Raw genomic sequence first — 20,298 nt, forward strand, 5'->3', positions numbered from 1 at the left:
TATATACATATTCATATGTCCACATACTAATCTAAACAGTATAAGTGAGCTGGATCATAGGGTGTTTTTAAGGCACTAAACCTGAACTGACTGGGCATCAGGTCTTGGAGCAGAGACTCAAACCTTATCATGCATCAGAATCATTGGGAGAGTTTGTTGAAATACAGATTGCTCATAGGTCTGGAGTAAGGTCCAAGAATTTTCACTTCTGATATGCTCCCAGGTGAAGTTTCTGCAGGTGGGTTAGGGATAATACTTGGAAGCCCAATGTCTTAGAGTTTTTGAGTGGTAGGCTAGGAGGATTCACAAATGTTATTTGAACTGGAAAATATCCATCTCAATCAACACTATTGCCTATCTCAAGTAGCTGAATTACAACAAATTCACAAGAAAAGGTTGTTGATTTACAGGCTAGATGGACAGTGTTGAGCAGGTAAAGCAATTGTGTCTTATCTCAAAGCATATTAACCCATAAGTGCTATTTGCCATAGGACATTTTTCATTCTTCTTTAAATAAAAAACTTACCAAGTGGTAAAATGAAAGTTCAAATAACAAGTCAGCTTCCAGATGGCCAGGATTAACTAAAATGTAGCAAGGTTATTTACAAAGTAATTTCTTATGCAAAACATCTCAAAGTATTGCTCATAAAACTTCATTAAATTCCCTGTTGTAGACCAGCTACCAGTTTCCCCAACTATAGCCATGTGCAAATGTGTGATCAAATTGCTTTTAAACATCTCTGGAGACACAATTTACTTTGGCAACTCTTAGAAGACAGCTGAGTATTTTAAGATCTATACTAATCCCTTCCCTGATACTCCTGCAATTAAGGAAAATTCTACCTCCTCACTTTTGCCTCCCAACCATAAGAAAGGCAGAGGAGCAAAGGAAACAATTTGAAGTCCTACACTTTCAGAGCTGTCAGAGATCTCAGCGATCAACTTTACGTCTTTGTGATTGGGTACTAACTATCTTTACTTAACCACTAAGTAACTCTGTGATCAGACACTTAATCTGTCCAAGATACATTATCATCTGTAAGTGGAGAGAAATATTCCTACCTTGATTCATCTAGTGAATTGATAGAGTCATGGTTGAAAACATAGGAAGTTCTAGCTCGTAAGGGCTTGCTCACTCTCGCCCCACCACATACGTACGCATATGCATATACAACATATACATATTTATTTCATGAATATTATAAATAAATTCAAATATGTTTTGGAACTAGGAGCTCCACATTATCTAACAAATAAAATTGAAGTTGTTTGGTTCAACATCTCTTCCAATAGTAGATTTTAAGAAACAGAAAGGTGAGTTGAATTGAAGGTGAAGGGCTATGCTCAGAGCAGTTGCTTATGTGCAGGAGCTGAAAGGTGTACACTGTTGTTTAATCTCTGTTTGGAGGCTGATGTTACTTGATGATGGACCACCCAGCAGAGGTCAGCAGGTCAGATATCACGGGGACAATGGTGGGATTCACTGGCTGGATATCAGTCCTCCCTCCAGGCAGTGGTCCAGCATGTTTCATGGCAGATGAAGAAACTTGCCTTTCTGCTCTTGGTAATTGCTTTTGTTATATATGTTAGTATTTTTCATTTTTTAATTTTCATTTCCTTTTGAGAAGGTAGAAAGTAGAGAAAAACAGCGGTAGGTTAAGAGAGAACTAAAGTCCTTCCTATGATCCCCAGGTTTGGCAAGCTGCCAGCAGGCGTACTCAGTAGGAGCCATGGACAGGAAGGGGGCTGTGAGCATATCCAAGGGCAGAGGCAGGACCTCAGGTTTCAGGAAGGAAAAACCATAGGGATAGGGTGACAAGGAGGAGATAGTCATTTTGTTAGAGATCTGGAGGATGTCAGATGGGGGTCTTTGCAGGAATCTCAATCCCCTGTGTAATCTGCAGATTTAATGTTGACCATGTTCCCTTCTGTTAAATATTCTTCTGTACAATTCATGATAAGAAAACTTGCAAGGACAGTATAAGCTTCCAGGGAAGGTGTCTTCCTGAACTACGGACTAAAGGAAAAGGGACAGTCTGCCAAAAGTATCTGAAAACACCTTGGCAGGGGCTTACCTAGGTTAACAAGGTATATTTTGTAGCCTATGAAGTGATGAATCTGCCAGCAGATACTGGCTGATTATCCCAATAATTCTCCCAGACTCAGTTCAGTGGTCACAAGTCCTGGAAAATCCCTTCTGGACCTGAAAGCAATGACTGGTTCCCCCTTACTGCCTGTTTTACTGGAGAACCTTGTCTGTGACACTGCATATCTCTAATCGTGTTGCAATTTCCGACTTTATTCTCTACTGCTACAACCACAACCATTCCTGCACGCACATCACCAACTTATTAAGGGCACACTGTGTGGCAGGAAATGTCTTCTGTCACAGAGTGTGCCCCACAATTTTACAGATTAGGAAATTCCTGCAACAACTCTGCAAGGCAGTTCTCAGCATACTCATTTCAAACATGCAGAAACAGAGGATCAGAGTGTTTAATTCAGTTGTTCAAGTTCATACAACCAGGATATGGTAGAACTGGGTCTTAAACCAAAGGTCCACAGTCTCTGTCCTTGTAATGCTGAGAAGTGGGACAAGGTCAGATGATAGCAATTCCATCTAGAAAGAGAAGGGATGTTATGCAATGCCTAAGGATTTTTTTTTTCTTTTTGCTGAGGACGTAGGACAAAGGCGTATTTAAGAATAAACCTGGCAGATCAGATAATATTCAAGAATATTAATGAAAAAGTTTCTGCAGTAATTCAGAAATAGGGAAAAGGAGTAAAAAGGAGGAAGATGTATCTGGAAGTTATTTATGGAAATACAGCAGCTATTTGACTTTGGCACAGGGCTGATCATAGTAGACAAGTAAAAGATGACCCCAAAGAATTACATTTAAATGACAAAAAGATGACTAATAGATTAACCTTTGATGTACGAAGTGGAAGAAAGTATCAATTTACAATAGAAATTTTCACTTTGAGCACATTGGGTTTGAGAAAATAGGAAGATACTTAAGGAAAGATGTTTAACAGGCAGGCAGAGATAAGACCATGGAGCCCCATGTAGGGCGGAATTGAAAGAAAGACCAAGAGTAAAGTACAGGTGAATAATAAGATGGATGAGCTCTCTAAAGGAAAGAGAGGCCATGCCCAGGGCTGGAAGACTGACACTCAGGTGTGAAGCAAGAAGGCATCATATTCTCCAATTTCATCCATTTGCCTGCAAATGCCATAATTTTATCATTCTTTATGGCAGAGTAATATTCCATTGTATATAAAATGGTATGCCTTGACTCCATGTACAAACAGAGAAACAACATGTATCCCATTTGTTTACAATAAAAATAAATAAATAAATAAAAGTAAAAAAAAAAGAAGGCATCATAGCAGTCTCTAGGAATTTGCATTTGGAAAGGAAAGCAATAATGTAACAATATTTGTAGTTAACATTAGTTAACGAGCTACTAGGAACCATGCATTGGTCTATTAGCTCTGCAAACACTCACTTATTTATTCCTCATAAACCCCAAGGGAAAAGATACTACAATGAATAAAATTTTACAGATTAGGTGAAAATTTAAGTACTGTTTCCAAGATCATACCATTGATCATTGGTCAAACTAAGATTGAATCTAGGTAGTCTAGCTTCCAGGCCTTCTTCTCAACTGCTTTTCTTATTAAAAGGCTAGAAGAACTACCATTGAAGTCATATCAAACAAGCACAAGGCACATCTTGGAGCCCTCTATGTTCAGCCAAACATGCTGGGAATATCCACTACGTGCTCGTAATAGAACACAGGAATGGATGAGATGGGGCTGACTCCCAAGGAGCTGAGGTGAACCAATGATGAAGCTGAGCTACTCTACTTACATTCAATGCTCTGAGGGTGCTCAGAAGAAGAAAGGACAGATCCTTGGGAGTGAAGTCCTCCAGTCATTGCAGAAGGTGACACATTTTATCTGAGTGCTGATTTAGGGTGATGTTCACCAGTAAAAGAAAAGGGACTCAAGGCACAGGTAGCAACATGGAGTTATAAGGAGACACAACTCAGGGGAGGATAATAGCTCACTCATAGGTGGGAGTTGAGGTAGGAAAAGCAGACTGAGGACACATTGGGAAAAGCACTGAAAACATGCTAAGAATTTAGCCTTTAGGTAATAAGGCGTCACTGAAATATGTGTGGGTCTTTTCACATGCTGCTTCCTGAAAGTATTCCTCTCCTGCCCCTTCCCCTTTGGACACCTACATGAGCCTTCCCTGCTGTGGGAACAGCATGCTCCAACAGCTTTTTTGACTTATTCTATTTCAATGATCAGTCATTTTACCGTAATTACCTATTTCCTATTTCTGCATTCCTTACTAGACTAAAAGCTTTGTGACTCAGAGCTTTTTCAGATCATTCACCACTATATTTCTAGTGCCCAGAAGAGCTCCTAGCAATTAGTAAGCACTCCATAAATATTTGATGAAATGAATATAAAAATAACAGTTCATATCCTCTGGAATGAAATTCAATCCAACAACTACAACTATTACATACAAAGCATGAACCTGCCTGCAAAGAGTGTGTGAGAAAAAGAAACTTTTAATATACTTTCCTTGCAGAATTACATTCATTTTTATAGGGAAAACAAATGTAATTGTGTGATATGAGTTCATCATGACTGACACTTTTGATTTATATATTTCAAAATTGAGTTATACTCCAGGGAGAACATTAAGAAATGCAGATACACTTACATCTAGCACAGGATGAAATATGCAACCTTGGTGTCAGAATCATACATTTTATAAGTAAACCCATTTTCAGAGAAAATCTGTGACGGAGGAAATGGATGAAGGATTTTGCAGATAAAACCCATTAAGTTTCTGGACTGCCCAGAAAGGTATGATCCAGTTGGACATATCAAAGAGAAAATCTTGCAAAGTTTACACAGAACCCACATCCTCACTGATGAAAATGATTTTTTTTTAAAGTCAGTTTCATTTGATTCCAAACACACGACAAAGTGTGCAGGTTGCTCAAAGAGAGGGAATCAGAATGGTTAAGTCTGAAAAGCATAGCACATGAAGCCAGTGGAAAAATCAAGAGGTATTTGGCCTGATACAGAGAAGACTTAAAGCTGTCTCTTGACCTTTGCCCACCTAACAGAATCTGGTACTGCTCTTCCTGTCTGTCCAACAGCTCTCTTTCTGATGGGAACTGTCAATCTTCCATGCCATGTGCTTCTGGTACAGCTGGAAGCCAAGGTGCCTCACCTCTGCCCAGTAACCAGGATGTGTCATACCAACACCATAGTGACTGTCTACAAATGGCAGGTGTGACTCAAACAAAGTCACCCAGAGTTCTTCCCTCAGAAATAGCATTTAGGTTTCTGTCCTATGCATTTATGTGTTGAGGATGGTTTTGGATATGTTCTGATGGCTATTTGCTTTCCTGGTAAAAGGATCCAGCTGGAAAATGAATCCTACAGAAATCAGAGCTCAGAAACACAATAGGGACAAAGAGAACAGATATGAAGAGAAAAGAGAGACATAGAAAAGCAGAGAGGAAGACAGGGAAGGAAAGATGGAGACACAGAGTATAAGGAGACAGAGTTAGATCCATTGACACTGGTCACATCTTTGCAGACAGCCAAGTCTTATACCAGATTTTTCAGTTAAGTGAACCAATCAATTAATTTCTGTCACTTGTTGCTGAAACAGCTCTTACTGATAAGTCATCCAATAAGCAAATTGGTCAGGACACTATCTTCAGACAGTTCATTGGCATATATCCAAGGGAAAGCCCTTTTTAAAGACTTACTTAAAACATAAACTCAAAATATACTTACATGACAAGTCTGCTTATTGCACATGAAGCGCCTGGAGTTTATAGGGGGCTATGACTTACAGTAGTGTCCTCAGGGCACGCAGCTGTGGAGGTGAGGGGTGAGAACTGGGGACATTTTATGTTGTTCTTATAAACTTACCATGTTTTTACAATGCTCAAATGTCATTCTGAGTTAAGTATTTTTTTAAAAATTTTGACTATTAGAAAAGAGATGGAATAGATCCAATGCCAGTTCATTAACTAGGACAGATGAACCAAAATCAATGTGGGGAAGATCTGCTGAGAGGAGATGGTAAGGGCTCCCTCAGAGGGAGAATGGAGGTGTTTTGTGAGAAAACACCAACCAGTAAGATCCTGTGCTCTTGGCTTTGCTCTGACCTCACAGAGGACTCCCAGCACTGAAGTCAGAAAATTCTCAAAGAATTGAGGAATGTGATGCCCCAGGAAGACTTGTAGCCAAAAGTTCAGATTGGGTGTACTTGCATGTGGGACCGTTAAGGTCAAACAAAGGGAAAATTGAATTTTAAAGGTGTATCTCAAAAATTAGTAAAAAATAATGAATCTGCCTTAATGCCACTGACCATCCAATGTAGCCAGCACCACGCCCTTCTCCCGCCACTTATAACTTTAGCTATTAATGCTTTGGTGAAAATTCATTACTGTTCTTCCTCTCTCTCTCTCTCTCTCTTTCTCTCTCTCTCTCTCTCTCTCTCTCTCTCTCTCTCTCTCTCTCTCTCTCTCTCTTTCTCTCTCTCTCTCTCCCCTCCTACCCTCAGTCCCTTCACCCGTCACCACTCCTAAATACATACATCTCTATATTTATTTTATAAAAGTGAAATTATGTTAAACATTTTTGTTTGACAGTTGCTTTTTCTCACATCACACCTATGATATCTTTCCACACACACTATTTCTCATGGTTTTTAATGGTTTTGCTATATTTTCCTTTTAAAAACAATGTTCTAATATAGCTACTTGACTGTTTTTCATTTACTACAGAACTTTAAATTTCAAAGTATCAACTACACTATACAGTTTTTAATGCAGTTTTTGATCTCTCATGAGCCATACTATTGAAGCATTTATTTTAGTTATGATTTGAAAATTATTTTTAGGTTAGCGATAAACTTTCATTAACAGGATTCCATTCTGGATGTGCCAAGGAAGGACAATAGACTGAGAACTGTAGTTGTAGAAATGCACTGTATAATATTGAAGCAGTCCTGCATTCTGCTTTGATGGAGACCCATATGGAGGGAATTAGGAACCCAAGCAAGTGTTCTTGATCAAAAAGCACTTCCCTGCATCAGTCATCCCGGAAGACAGAACATCTTGCCAGAAATCTCAAGGCTAGTGAGGACATCATGCCTCCTTGAGACACGTGATTTGTGTACTTTGCCACAGCCAGGCCGTGCCCAGTTGCCAGACTAGGAGGCACACCCAGCAAGAGCTGGATGACCAAACCATACTCTTCCAAGTTAAAACACTGACCTGCAATATTTAGAACAAACCCTCCAGCTCAATGAGAGTATCAATCTTGGGACAGGGAACACTGGAAACAAATGACAAGTTTCCCAGGCTCCCAAAGAAAAGCATAACAAAACAGGGCCATCTGGTCCCATCTTACTTACGGTATTTAAGTGTTCAAGGTACACTATCGAAAAAGAAATGGAATTTTTGGCAGCAGGGCTCACAAAGAAAATGTGCTGATCACTCTGTTCAATAGCATTTATCAAATACCTAAGTAAACATTTATGTAATTACTGGCTCTATCTGTCAATCACCATTAAAATGCAAGTTCTGTGAGGGCAGGGATCTTCTTATCCTTATTAATATCTTGGATCTTCCTCTCTCTCAGGAAAGAGATATTTAAAAAGAATCACAGAATTGCTTTTAACTACAATTGCACTGAGTTCTACAAAGGAGAATGGATTTGAAGTCAGAGAGGACTTCTGCAAGGAAGACAGGACTGAGTTAAAATCCAAAAGACTTTACAAAAGAGGAGGGGCAAAGGAGCTTTCTAGGCAGAGGAAGGAGTCAAGGCACCCAAGTACAGAGCAATGGAAAAAAGAAGACCATTGTGGCTGGAACCTAGAGATGAGGCTGGTGAAGGGCACGAAGGGATTCTGGGGATGTAGACAGGAAACAGACAGGAAAAATCCTATAGACAAAGAAGTTTGGTTTTGAACTTCAAAGTCATGAATAGTCACTGAAAGTTTTTCAGAAAGCTGCAGAAGGCTCAGAGTTGCATTTGATCTTGTGAGTTGCAAGTGAATTGAAGAGGGATAAAATCTATTTGGAGAAAACAATTAGAAGGATGCTTCAGAGAGTTAAGCAACAGATTACATTAGTTTGTACCAGGATGATAGAGATGGGAAGAAATAAACTAGGATCTATGTAGGAGAGAAAATCAATAGGATTTGTCATTAAAATGGAGGGGACATTGTACTCCATTTGTGTACAATGAATCAAAATGCAATCTGTAAAAATAAAAAAAAAATGTAGGAGACAAAGTCCACTTTAAAAATAATTGCTAATTTCAAGATATCCAGGATGATGGACTTGCTAGAACAGCTATTCACTGAGGAAATTCAAATTTGATAAGAAAGATCATGAAATAAATGAACAGTTATAAGAAACTCAAACTAACACATCCATAACATGAGTGTTGTGCCCAGGTAGGCCAATACTGTGCCTTAAACAAATTGCCTACCCACCATGGGTCCTTTCCCCATTTTTAGAGACAAGAAAACTGAGAAAGTCTTATTAAGTTATTGCCTTTCTCAGAGTTAAACACTGGCAGAGCTAAGATTTGAACTTTAATCTCTTCAGTTCCAAAGTGGATGGTTTTTTAATGACAAATCCTTATAACTTCTTGACAACTCAGGCCTAGTCAGGGAAAGCTTCATGATTTGGAGAGAAGGTTAGCATGAACCTGGAACTCTGAGACCACACCTTCCCAGGGAAACCTCCAGACCTCAGAACTGCGGAGTGAACACTCTGCACCAGACAGATGGTCCCACACTTCCCCATTCTTTTCTTCCTCCATGGTTCATTTTCTTACCCTTGCTTTTGCCCAAACCTCAAGGTGACCTCTAGCCATCCTATATCCCCAGTCTTGCCTTCTTTAAATTGCTATAATGCTTTTGGTCTAATTGTTCATTTCAGCAACAATCATACATGCAGGTTACTCAGGAAGATATTCATGTATTTTCTACTTATATTTTATTTCCTATATTATAAACTTCCATATGGTATATGTCAACTACTTTTAAAAAATCTTTTACTGTCTAAAGTTGAACTGTTGTAAACAAAAACGCTTGTCAAACTGACAGGTGATGGATCTGTCAGTTGGGTTTTACCATTGTAGTTTCATCATACAAGCATGTAACTTAGGCACCTTCAACTCTGTTCTTGGCAGAAGAAAAGAGAGAGCAATTTAAACAGAGCCGACCATTATACTTGCCATTCCAATCAATGAGCATATGTCCTGAGACCAGATAAATCTGCTGTTCTCTCCCTAACAACACCCCCTCTCCCAGTGTAAGTAGTTCTCTAGAAAGGTTATTTTACTGTTTAAAGGTAAATGTTTTAGATATTCCACAATCTCTAATTTCAGTCAACAAATTTTCCTAGTCATCAATTAAAGAAACAGTGATCTATCCCAAGACAGGGAAGACGAGGGTATGTGGGAATGAATGTAATCTGCACCCCACACTTTCTTTTGGGAACTAAACCCTAAGCTATGACTATACTGATAGAAGCATATGTTCCTGAAATAATCTGACTTTCAAATTTCATTCTGCCTTTATTATTCAATAAAATAAGTTGGAATTGGAATACAGAAAGTGCTGATACAAGCGATGAACATACATCTCCAACAAATGAAGCAGAGATGCAAATCATTAAAACTCCTCAAGTCAAATTTGAACAAAAAGAACAAAACTGTACAACAAATGAAATTTTAGGCTTGTTTCCCCAAAACAAGTAATTATTGGACTTTTTATTATCATATTTAGCTTTCTGGTAAAGAATCTCCAAATCACATGCATATGTCTAGATATTATTATATAGATACGTTTTAGGGAAAAGTCAAGTTTAAACATAAGGCACTATCATTCAGAACTGTCCCAGATGCATTCATTATTTTTTCCTTTTTTCTTTTATTTTGATTAGACATTGCATAATACACTGCATGCTACATAATATACAGTATAACCTTCCAGCAGGGGTAGATGACCCTAACTGAGTAATTTTTTTTCATTTATCAGGGAAATGCCTCCTTGAATCAATGTTACTAAACCCTTGGGCACATAATAATGATTAGCTCCATCAGACTCCTCTGATAGGGAAAATGGGCAATCCTCTTTTCTTTGAACTTGTGGCTGTATGCAGTGGCCACTCTGGGGATAAGCAAGCACATGCTCATGATGCTGAGTCCAGGAAGAAACTCCAATCACATTTTTACATGTATACCTAAGGCAAAACCCTACCCCAAGCTCCTTAAAGGTGACCTTCATTAAGATTAATTTTTATCAATCACTCCCTTAGAATTTTGTTCATGCCATCAGTATAGAAATTAAAGCTGTAAGGCAAACTTGATTGCTGGTACTTATCACTATCTAGACTGCAAGTGCCCTGCAGCAGGTTCTAGATCTTTTTAATCTCCAGATTAGAAATCATGTATCTAAAATGGGGTAAGTTGAATGAATAACTGAATTACCAAATTTGCCTTTCTGAGATTCATTTCTTGCAATAAATTAGAGAAGAAAAAAAGACAAGTCCCAGAATGCACCAGGTCACTTCCTCTAGCACTGAGCTCCACAGACACACTGCTCTCTTCTTACCTATCCAGGGAAATGCAGCACAGGTGAAAAATTGATGCCGTTGTTAGTAGGACGTCTAGGGATGTCCGCACAAGGCAAAACATCTCTCCGTAAATCCAGATGTCTTGAACCAGCTCAATGGCACCAAAGGGCATCACCAGTACTGAAACCAGCAGATCCGCAAAGGCAAGAGATACGATGAAATAATTGGTTTTTATTTTCCTGTGAGTGAAAAGGTATAAGAGAGACATCAGAGAGAGGGATGAAAGAAGAAGGAGCAAGAAAGACAGCAGGGGAAAAGGGAATGGGGGGGGTGATGGGAAGAGAGAGAGAAAGAGAGAGAGAGAGAGAGAGAAGGGAGGGAGGAAAAGGAAAGAAGTCACATATTTAACATATTCTGTGAAATTCCGTCTGCTCTTCTGTGACATGGCTGAGAAGATCCTGAGTGATCTGGTCTCTCTGACTTCTTCAGACCCATCTTGCATCAAAAGTCCTTCTTTCCTCCCTCTTTGGGCCATTCTGCTCTGATGTGAGAGGCCCTGTGCATCCTCCCTTCCCAGGGTCCTCACATGGGTGCCCTCTCTCCACCTACTGGCCCAGTTGCATCTCAACCTCACTTCAGCCCTGAGCTGGGCCTTCTCAGGGACTCTCCCAAGGTGTTCCCTCACTAACAGCCCATCCCACCATTTTCCTCTGAGACTGATTGACTCCTGTGTGCCTCACACTTGTACCACCCGTCGGGATTGTACATTTACATTTATTTGCATTCTCATTGGATCAGTGAAGGGCTTGCTCAGAGAGGAACCCTGTATCCCTTTTGGTGACTCAGCTGCTCTGAATCCAGGCTGCACACAATAAAGTTTGATGCTCCTGTTTTCACCCTAAATCCATTAGTTCACAAACCTTGGTTGCTGATCATTTCCCTCCCCCAAAGATTTCCAGATAAACTCCCAGTTCAATTTGGATTTAAATAATTAATATTTTTTTCCATATACGTATGTCCAAATATTGCATGGGACATAATGATGCCACACAGTAGCTTTTGAAAAAACATTTCAGATGATTCTAATTAAAGGCAGGGATGGAATGGTGAAGTACAAAGATAAGAAGACCCAAGTTTAAAGCTAGATCCGTCGCTAGTCAATCACTTCTTCGTGAATCTTTGGCAAAATCAGGAGCTTAGATTCAATGTGCACTCCACAATTGTATATATAGTGATCACAACTACTAAAAAACATGACAGGGGAACAGGATGGAGCACCAGAGTGCTCATATTGGGGACGTTAGAGTTGCAGGATTGTGTGTGATCCCTTCTTCCCGTCTGTTTTTTAGAAACGATTCCCATGAATGTTTTCCTTCATAATTACAACGGGAATGTTCAGATCCAGCTCTCCAGGGAGAACCCAGAACTCCATCCCCAGGAGGTCCTCTGGAGTGGCTCACCGGAGCTGCCTGTCCCTGCACACAGCCACCATCACCAACAGGTTGCCCAGGATGGCCATCAGGATGACTGCCGAGAGAAACGTGAGCAGCAGGACCTTCTCCAGTGAACTGAAGCCCTCCTTGGAACTGGAAGACACAGGTACACAAAAACACAAAGAATTGCAGGGGACACAGAGACACAGGAAAGAAAATTCGTCTTTTTCTCATTGACCTTCAGGAAGCAGCTGCAGTGCACATATATCATGTACTTAATATATGCCAAGGTCTGAACCCATCAGTTGACATGCCATCCTGGCTAACTTCTATATAATGAGAGGACGAGGTCAGAGAAGTGAACTCATTAGCCCAAGGTTGCAAAGTTATTGTTCATCAGATAAGTCATGGTTTTCCTTCAGACTTTACACCTCAGCATGTACTCAGAAATGAATTTGGAAGATTACTGTTTTGCATGCCTAATCCAACCATATATAGCTATTGTATTCACTGCTGTACAGTCAATGTGTCATTCACTTTTGTTGGATGAAAGAAAGATGGTGCTGGATGAATCTATGACCATAATTGGAACCAGGGCTTGAACAAGAGCCACTCTGTTTTCAGTACCCCAGTCCAGACCATGCAGAAGCTGCTGTTTACAGGAGGGCTGCCCCAGGGAGAGAAGATCAGATTCTTTGTGGTTCAGAGGAGAGACAGTAGCCAACCAGTGAGCTCAGAGGCTTCTGCTATTGTCTTCAGCTGCACTTCTTGTGGTGCCTCGCAGATGTCACTTTTTCACAGTTCAAAGTTGTTCTTGCCAATTTCAGCATCTGATTTAATTCTACAAATTTTACCTTCCCAGTGTAAGTCAAAATTTTGCTTTGTTAACTTGAAGAAGTGACCCTTATCAATGAAAGTATAATATCTGCAGGTTTTTCCAAAGTTACAGGAAAAAGTTTTATTTTAATAGTGTGAACAAAATGTTCTTTTCAATGAAGCTTCAAAGGATCTTAAAACTCCTGAATCCAAACCCCACATTTGGGAAACGTGGGGAGCCTGGGGGACCTGAGCCGTCAGGACACGTTAGAGGCTGGGGGAGGCTGCTTGTCCTGTGAGCCCACCACAGGAAACACAGAGTCTAGGAATGAAGGGTAATCTGTTCTTACTGAACTCCTTTGACTGATAAATCAAGATAGGCACCAACCCTCAAGGGCAGCAGCCTGTCAAGTGCTGGCTTTGGCTTTAGCCAAACTTCTTCTATTAGGCAGGCACAGAAAACAAAGTTCCAAATGGAGTAAGAAAACCAGACTTACTGTGGTTGGAGAATGAAAAATTTCCTCCACTTTGCTGAGAAGTGTTTCTATAGATTGATTGATTTAAATATTGAAGGCTGGGATACAGATGAAAAGTAAAGGTATGTTCACCTAAACCACCCTTCTGCATTTAAGTTCCAACTATCAACAATTCAGATATTGGACAGGGAAGACTTAATTAAATGTGGAAAAAGACATCAGTAGGGTGATGTGGCCATCAAAAACTTATTTGATTTTAGGCCAAATCAATTAAGGTAAAGTATCTAACAAAGGAGGTGATGGTGGTTCTTTTCCTTGTGCTGCTTATAGGCTCTGACTCAGAGCCCCTCTAAAACTTGCCCCCCTCTATGGCTCTGTATTCGATGTATCTTTTATTCTGAAGTTCTTGATTGACTGACTGCTCCTTGTCATTCAGTTCTCATATCAAATTCAACTCACATTTAATGTGCTACAACCAACAAACATTTTTCATTTTCTTCCTATCATTTATTGTTATCGAAATGACTTTTTTTAGTGATTATTTCTGTTTATCACCCTCACTTATTGACTTTGGTTACTTTAATTTTTGGTGCTGGGGACTGAGTGCAGGGTCTTGTGCATGCTAGAGAAGGCGCTACCACTGGGCCACACCTCAACCCAGACTTCAGTTATCTTTTTCACTATTCCAATGCCTGGTGCCATATCTAGTCTATGGTGCCGGTAGCATACCAGCATATGTTCTAATATATGCTGATTGAGTGAAAGACATAGATTACGTTCATAATGGTGATGTTTGTTCTTCAACATCTTTGGAAATTGGTTGAAAGTATATGGGAGATTTTACCTAGTAAAGAAAAGTCCCAGGGATAAGACAAAGCTGTTTTTTAACTACCTGCATGTCTGTCATTTGAAAAAAATGTAGATTTACAGACTCACTCATTCAACATTGTTTTTGAGCACCTGTGTCATGTTGGGCAACGTATGTCCCAGGGAAACAGCAAGAAGCAAAGCAGAAGGCAGACGATAAACAGATAAACATGAAAATATGTGAAGTGTCAGCTGGTCAATGCCCTCGGGGGAAAATATGAAAGGGTGAGGAGGTCAGGACTGGCTGTGAGCGCTGGCTATTGCATAGGGGTTGTCAGAGGGGGCTCAGTGGTAAGATGTCACAGCTTATGAGACACCGATTGTGTGATTAGGTTGGATCAGTGAGTGGGCCTTAAGCAGAGGTTTCCAACCCTAGCTCCATGCAGAAATCACCAGGGCTGGGCCTCACTCTAAAGACACTGATTTAACTGGAGTGGTTTGCAGCCTGAATATTGGATTTTTTCTTTAAGCTCCCAGTGATTCTGATGTGCAACCAAGGCTGAGCAGTACTAGTAGATGGAGGACAGATTTCATGGTGGATAAAAAGAATCACCTAGCAACTAGAAATGATCTGCAATGGCTTCCTGTTATTATACGAAGCTCCCTGGCACAGAAAGTATTTAAGAATGTCTGGACCTTTTGAGATACAACTTCATGCACAAGAGGATGGCCATTAAATAAATAAACAAACAAATGAACAAATAAATACAACAAAGATAACAAAATTGGCATGAATATAGGAAAACTAGAACCCATGTACATGGCTGATGGGTACAGTCACTTTGGAAGGAGTTTAGTGGTTTCTCAAAAGGTAAAAAATAGAATGGCCATAAAATTCAGCAATTCAATCCTAGGTATATATATATATCTCAAATATTTGAGAGCAGAGATACAAATGAACACTTGCAGATCAATGTTCATAGCAGGATCAGTCACAAGAGCCCAAAGATGGAAAGATAAATAAATAACAGAATGTGGTATATACATACTATGGAATATTATCTTGCCATAAAAAGGAACAAAGGTCTGATACACACTGCAGGATGATGTACCCTGAAAACATTTTGCTAAGTGAAATACACAAGATGCAAAGGGATAAATATATGATGCCAACTATATATGGGCATTCCAGAATAGGCAAATTCTTAGGGGAAAAGAGGTGGAATCTCAGGACCCAGGGTTGAAGGGGAATAGGGAAATATTACTTAATAGGCATGGAGTTTCTGTTTGGGAGGATGGAAAAATGCTGGAAATCGGCAGTGGTAACAATAACACTCTCACACCATTATGGATGTACTTGCTATCCTTGAAGTACACACTTAAACATGCTTGTTTTATAAATTAATGGTAAATTTCATGCTTTTTATACTTTACTACAAAAGAAAAGAATACATGGATAACTAGACACCCAGACACTACTTTATGGGGCTCCTATATTAGGGGCAGTCTGGGCTGGGTTGTTTTAGGTCCCTTTCTTGTCTATAACTGATGATCTAAACACATACTTTAAAAATGGATGCTCCATCGAGCACAGCCTCACTACTAAAAACATTTCCCCCCTGCTGCCTTTTCTCTTATGGAAGGAAAGATTCAGAATGTTTGTTATGAACATGTCTGACTCCAGAGAATATATATTTCATATCAAGTGGATGTCAGGGTCAGAGGGTGCCAAGTTCAAGGTATGGTTCATTTGTGACAGGCCAATTAGGAGCCAGAAATAGCTAAACTTTAAGTTGTGAGTGACAAGCAAAATTTAAACATAGAAAGCAATTTTTTAATTAGGCAGAACTGTCCATTGAACTAAATGTGAATCCAGTAAAAATAATTAAAATAAATTGGGAATCACTTCTGTAAAATTCATGTTTGACTCCTGGGTTGCCTCTGATGCCCTTCAGAATACTGTCAACTATGACCAGATGATTCTCATCTGGCCAGAGAATTGTCCTCTACACTAAATTGGTTCTTTGACAGCTAATCTTATAAAAAATTATACTTTCTCTTCTTTCTTTTAGCTTCTACAGTGATCTTTCAATCCATTAATAAATAAAATCAACAAACTTGCTGACTATGCTTGCCATTTTCTCTGTTCTAAATGAAAGAAAATATGGAGACACTATTTCTGGGCAAGATTCCATATAGGTTAGTGTATGTAAACCTAGATTGTAAATGACAAAGTATAATAAAAATAATTAATTGTTATCAATACCAGAAGCCCATACAGGTGCCATAGCAAAGGAAGTTATAGGTTATGCTGTGTTACACACACATACACATACACACACACACACATTTTTCACAGGCAAGGAGATGCTTTTGTTTGGTTTGCACTGAATTTGTTAACAACAAGCCGTGTGACTTCAAAATACTTCCCTGAGCCTGTTTCTTTTTGGTTTAATTGAGAAAATCAGATTAAACCTTTCACTCATCAAATACATGTTGAGTGCCAACCACCTGCCAGGCAGCATGCTGGAAATGGACAAAGTCCTTGACTCACGGAGCTCATACTATGGGCAGACACTGACGATGTGTGAGAGCAGTCAAGGAAGTCAATGCAGCTTTATCAATGCTTCACACTTTCATATTTATATAAATCTACCAGGGATCTTATTAAAATGGAGATTCTGATTATTTAGGTCTGGAGTGAGGTCTGAGATTCTGTATTTCTATCCAGCCCTAGATAGTAATGCTGGTTCTGCTGGGTCCTGCATCACACTGGAGTAGTATGCAAATTAGGGGAGGGGCATGTATCATTCTCCTACCAATCAACAGTCAGCACAAAGAATGCAAAGACATTCTGACTTAAGAGAGATAATATGTTTAAAATTAAATTACTTTTTTTCTAAGGGGAAGAATTTTATTAATCTTAAATGTAAGGTGCTGGGTTTTTCTACAATGACGTGATTGGGTATTGACCAAGATGGTCCCAACATTCAGTTCAGCTGGACTAAACTTCAGACAAGCTTTTTCCTATAGGCTCTCAGTTCCCTTTCTTAGAGCACTTACATTAGAAAACTAATTGGAATTCTTTCTCTGATCTTTTGAGATGAACATCTTTTTAAAAGTTTCTTGACAGTTTTACAATCCATTTTCGGTTTGATAGTATTCACCATTTTTACAACTAATTATGTTATGCATGTTCTTTCTTCATTACTTGCCATGAACAAAATTCATGATTGCCAGAGTACATGCAGGGGAGTTCAACTCATGCTATTTGCATTAGTAATATGTCTTACAAAGATTATTATTATAGTAATGCTCTTTGGTGATACTGTGGATTGAACCCAGGGCATCACACATGCTAGGCAAGTGCTCTACCACTGAGCTACATCCCCAGTCCTTATGTTTATCTAAATTAATTTTTAAATATATTTTTATAAATAGGTCAATGGATAAATGGGCCAGTGAGCCAAACAGACATTTCTCAAAAGAGAAAATACAAATGGCCAACAAATTAAAAAATGCTCAACATCTTTAACTATCAGGGAAATGCAAATCAGAACTACATTGAGATTTCATCTTAATTAAAATGGCAATCATCAAAAACACAAATAATAATAAATGTTCAAGAGGATGTGGAGAAAAAGGAACACTTATATGGTGTTGGTGGAACTGTAAATTAGCACAACTAATGAGAAGGTAAGTATGGAAGTTCCTCAAAAAACTAGGAATGTAACCACTAATATGACCCAGCTATTCCACTCCTTGGTGTTTATCCAAAAGAATTAGGAGGGGCCAAGATGGCGGACTAAAGGGCGGCTGCATTTCACGCTGCTCCAGGACGCAAGATTCAAAAGAGGAGATAGTGAGAGACTTGGGACCAACTCAAAGCTGCCGGGTGAGTCTCTCCCGTTGGGGAGGTGTCCCAGATGGGGCGGTAGCCCCGGAACGCAGGGAATTTGTGAAGTGGAGTTGCTCGACGAGACGCCCCTCCCCCCGCTGGAGCGGTAAACACGGACAACTGGGATCATCGTAGAGGAGGTGAGTCCAAGCACAGCGCTTGGACTCGAGCAGCCGCTGGGGCTCCGGGCGGCTGCCTGGGGAGGAGCTGCGTGGTGAGCTGTTTGGACCCAGAACAACCGCTTCTGAACACCGGGGGTTGCCCGGAGGAAGAGGAGGAGCGCGGCGGGACACTTGGTCTAGGAGTGACTGCATCAGAGCCACGGGCGGTTGCCAGAGGAGGAGCTGCGTGGTGAGCTGTTTGAACTCAGAGTGGGCGCTCCTGAGCGCCGGGGGACTGCCCGGAGGAATTGGAGGAGCACGGCGGGACGCTTGGTCTGGGAGTGACTGCATCAGAACCACAGGTGGTTACCAGAGGAGGAGCTGCGTGGTGAACTGTTTAAACTCAGAGCGAGCGAACTGTTTGAACTCAGAGCGAGCGCTCCTGAGTGCCGGGAGGTTGCCCGGAGGAGGAGGAGGAGCGCGGCGTGTTGCTTGACCTGGGAGTGACTACATCAGAGCCGCAGGCGGTTGCCGGAGGAGGAGCTGCATGACGAGCTGCTTGAACTCGGAGCAGCTGCTCCAGAACACTGGTGGCCTGCCTGGAGGAGGAGAGCGGTGGGACGCTTAGTCTGGGAGTGACTGCATCAGAACCACAGGCGGTTGCCAGAGGAGGAGGCGAGTGGTGAGTTGATTGTACTCAAAGCGACCGCTCCTGAACACCGGTGGCCTGCCTGGAAGAGGAGCGTGGTGAGTCACCTGGTCTCGGAGCCACCGCTCCTGAACACCCGGGGGGCTACCCCAAGGAGGAGGAGGAGGAACAGGGCAGGTCACTTGGACTTGGAGTGACTGCCTAGGGCTACGGGTGGTTGGCGGGAGGAGGAGACCCGAAGTGAGTTGTTTGGACTCCTGGTGACTGCGTCGGAAGCCGGGCGGCTGTCCGGAGGAGGAGGTGTGTGGCGGGTCTCTGGGTCTCGGAGCTGTTGTGCGGGGCTCCAGGTGGTGGCTCAGGGGAGGGGCTGCATAGCCAGGCGATTGGTGCAGAGCAGGGTCCCAGGAGCTAGGTGGCTTCTTGCTGGAAGAGCCGCACAGAGACACGCCTAGGGGCGGAGCGAAGTTTCCAGGGTGGCGGGCAGATTCTCTGGGAGAGGCAGCCTAAGGAGACTCGCCTGCGAAGGGTGAGGCTCCCAGGCCCAGGACGTGGGTCCGGGCCCCTGGGATCGTTGCAGAGGAAGACAGCCCAGCCCAGGTGGTAGTTGTAGATTGAGGGGAACCTCTAGGAGGGCAACTAACCAGCAAGACGTCCCCACCGAGTGACTCTTCCCAGCTGGGGGAGGTTTTCCCACAGGGACGGTAAAGCCAGAGACATAGGCACAAACAGGCCTTGCCTCAGCCCTCAGTCTAGTTCCCCATTGGATGACCATTGGTCAACAAGTGGAGGCACCTCTGCTCACTAGCAGGGAATATACGCCACCTGAGGGTCACCACCCCTAGAGAGGCAGCTTCTTCGTGGAGCTCTGCATTATCAACCTCCTCCAAGACTTCAGGCTACTGAAGGATAAGAGGGGATATACTAGCAATCTTCAGGGACATTATAAGTTGATAGAGGAAATCTGCAATATCTTAATGACCCACTGATTCCTGAACAATATGAGAAAACAAGGGAAGAAAATGCCCCAAACAAATCTAGATGTTACATCAATAAAATCCAACAACAGCATGGCAGAAGAAATGACAGAAAGGGAGTTCAGAATGTACATAATTAAAATTATTAGGGAAGCAAACGATGAGATGAAAGAGCAAATGCAGGCATTGAACGATCGCACCAATCGACAGTTAACAGAGCAAATTCAGGAAGCAAAAGATCATTTCAATAAAGAGTTAGAGATATTGAAAAAAAACCAAACAGAAATCCTTGAAATGAAGGAAACAATAAACCAAATTAAGAACTCCATAGAAAGCATAACCAATAGGATAGAACAGCTGGAAGACAGAACTTCAGATATTGAAGACAAAATATTTAACCTTGAAAACAAAGTTGAACAAACAGAGAAGATGGTGAGAAATCATGAACAGAATCTCCAAGAACTATGGGATATCATGAAAAGGCCAAATTTGAGAATT

General features: G+C 41.1%; 1 protein-coding gene across 1 annotated transcript in view; it reads right to left on the reverse strand.

Annotated features, from left to right (window-relative positions):
• Htr4 (5-hydroxytryptamine receptor 4) overlaps nucleotides 1-20,298 on the reverse strand; it is a 119,086-nt gene that overhangs the window by 78,453 nt on the left and 20,335 nt on the right. Inside the window, exons 2-3 of the mRNA XM_047554767.1 lie at nucleotides 12,107-12,232; nucleotides 10,685-10,885 (exon numbers count right to left, since the gene is read on the reverse strand). Coding sequence (XP_047410723.1) covers nucleotides 10,685-10,885; nucleotides 12,107-12,232 — 327 coding nt within the window. The remainder of the gene's footprint in view (nucleotides 1-10,684; nucleotides 10,886-12,106; nucleotides 12,233-20,298) is intronic.

The sequence above is a fragment of the Sciurus carolinensis genome, chromosome 6 (assembly GCF_902686445.1).
Source record: "Sciurus carolinensis chromosome 6, mSciCar1.2, whole genome shotgun sequence".
In the NCBI taxonomy this organism is placed as follows: domain Eukaryota; kingdom Metazoa; phylum Chordata; class Mammalia; order Rodentia; family Sciuridae; genus Sciurus; species Sciurus carolinensis.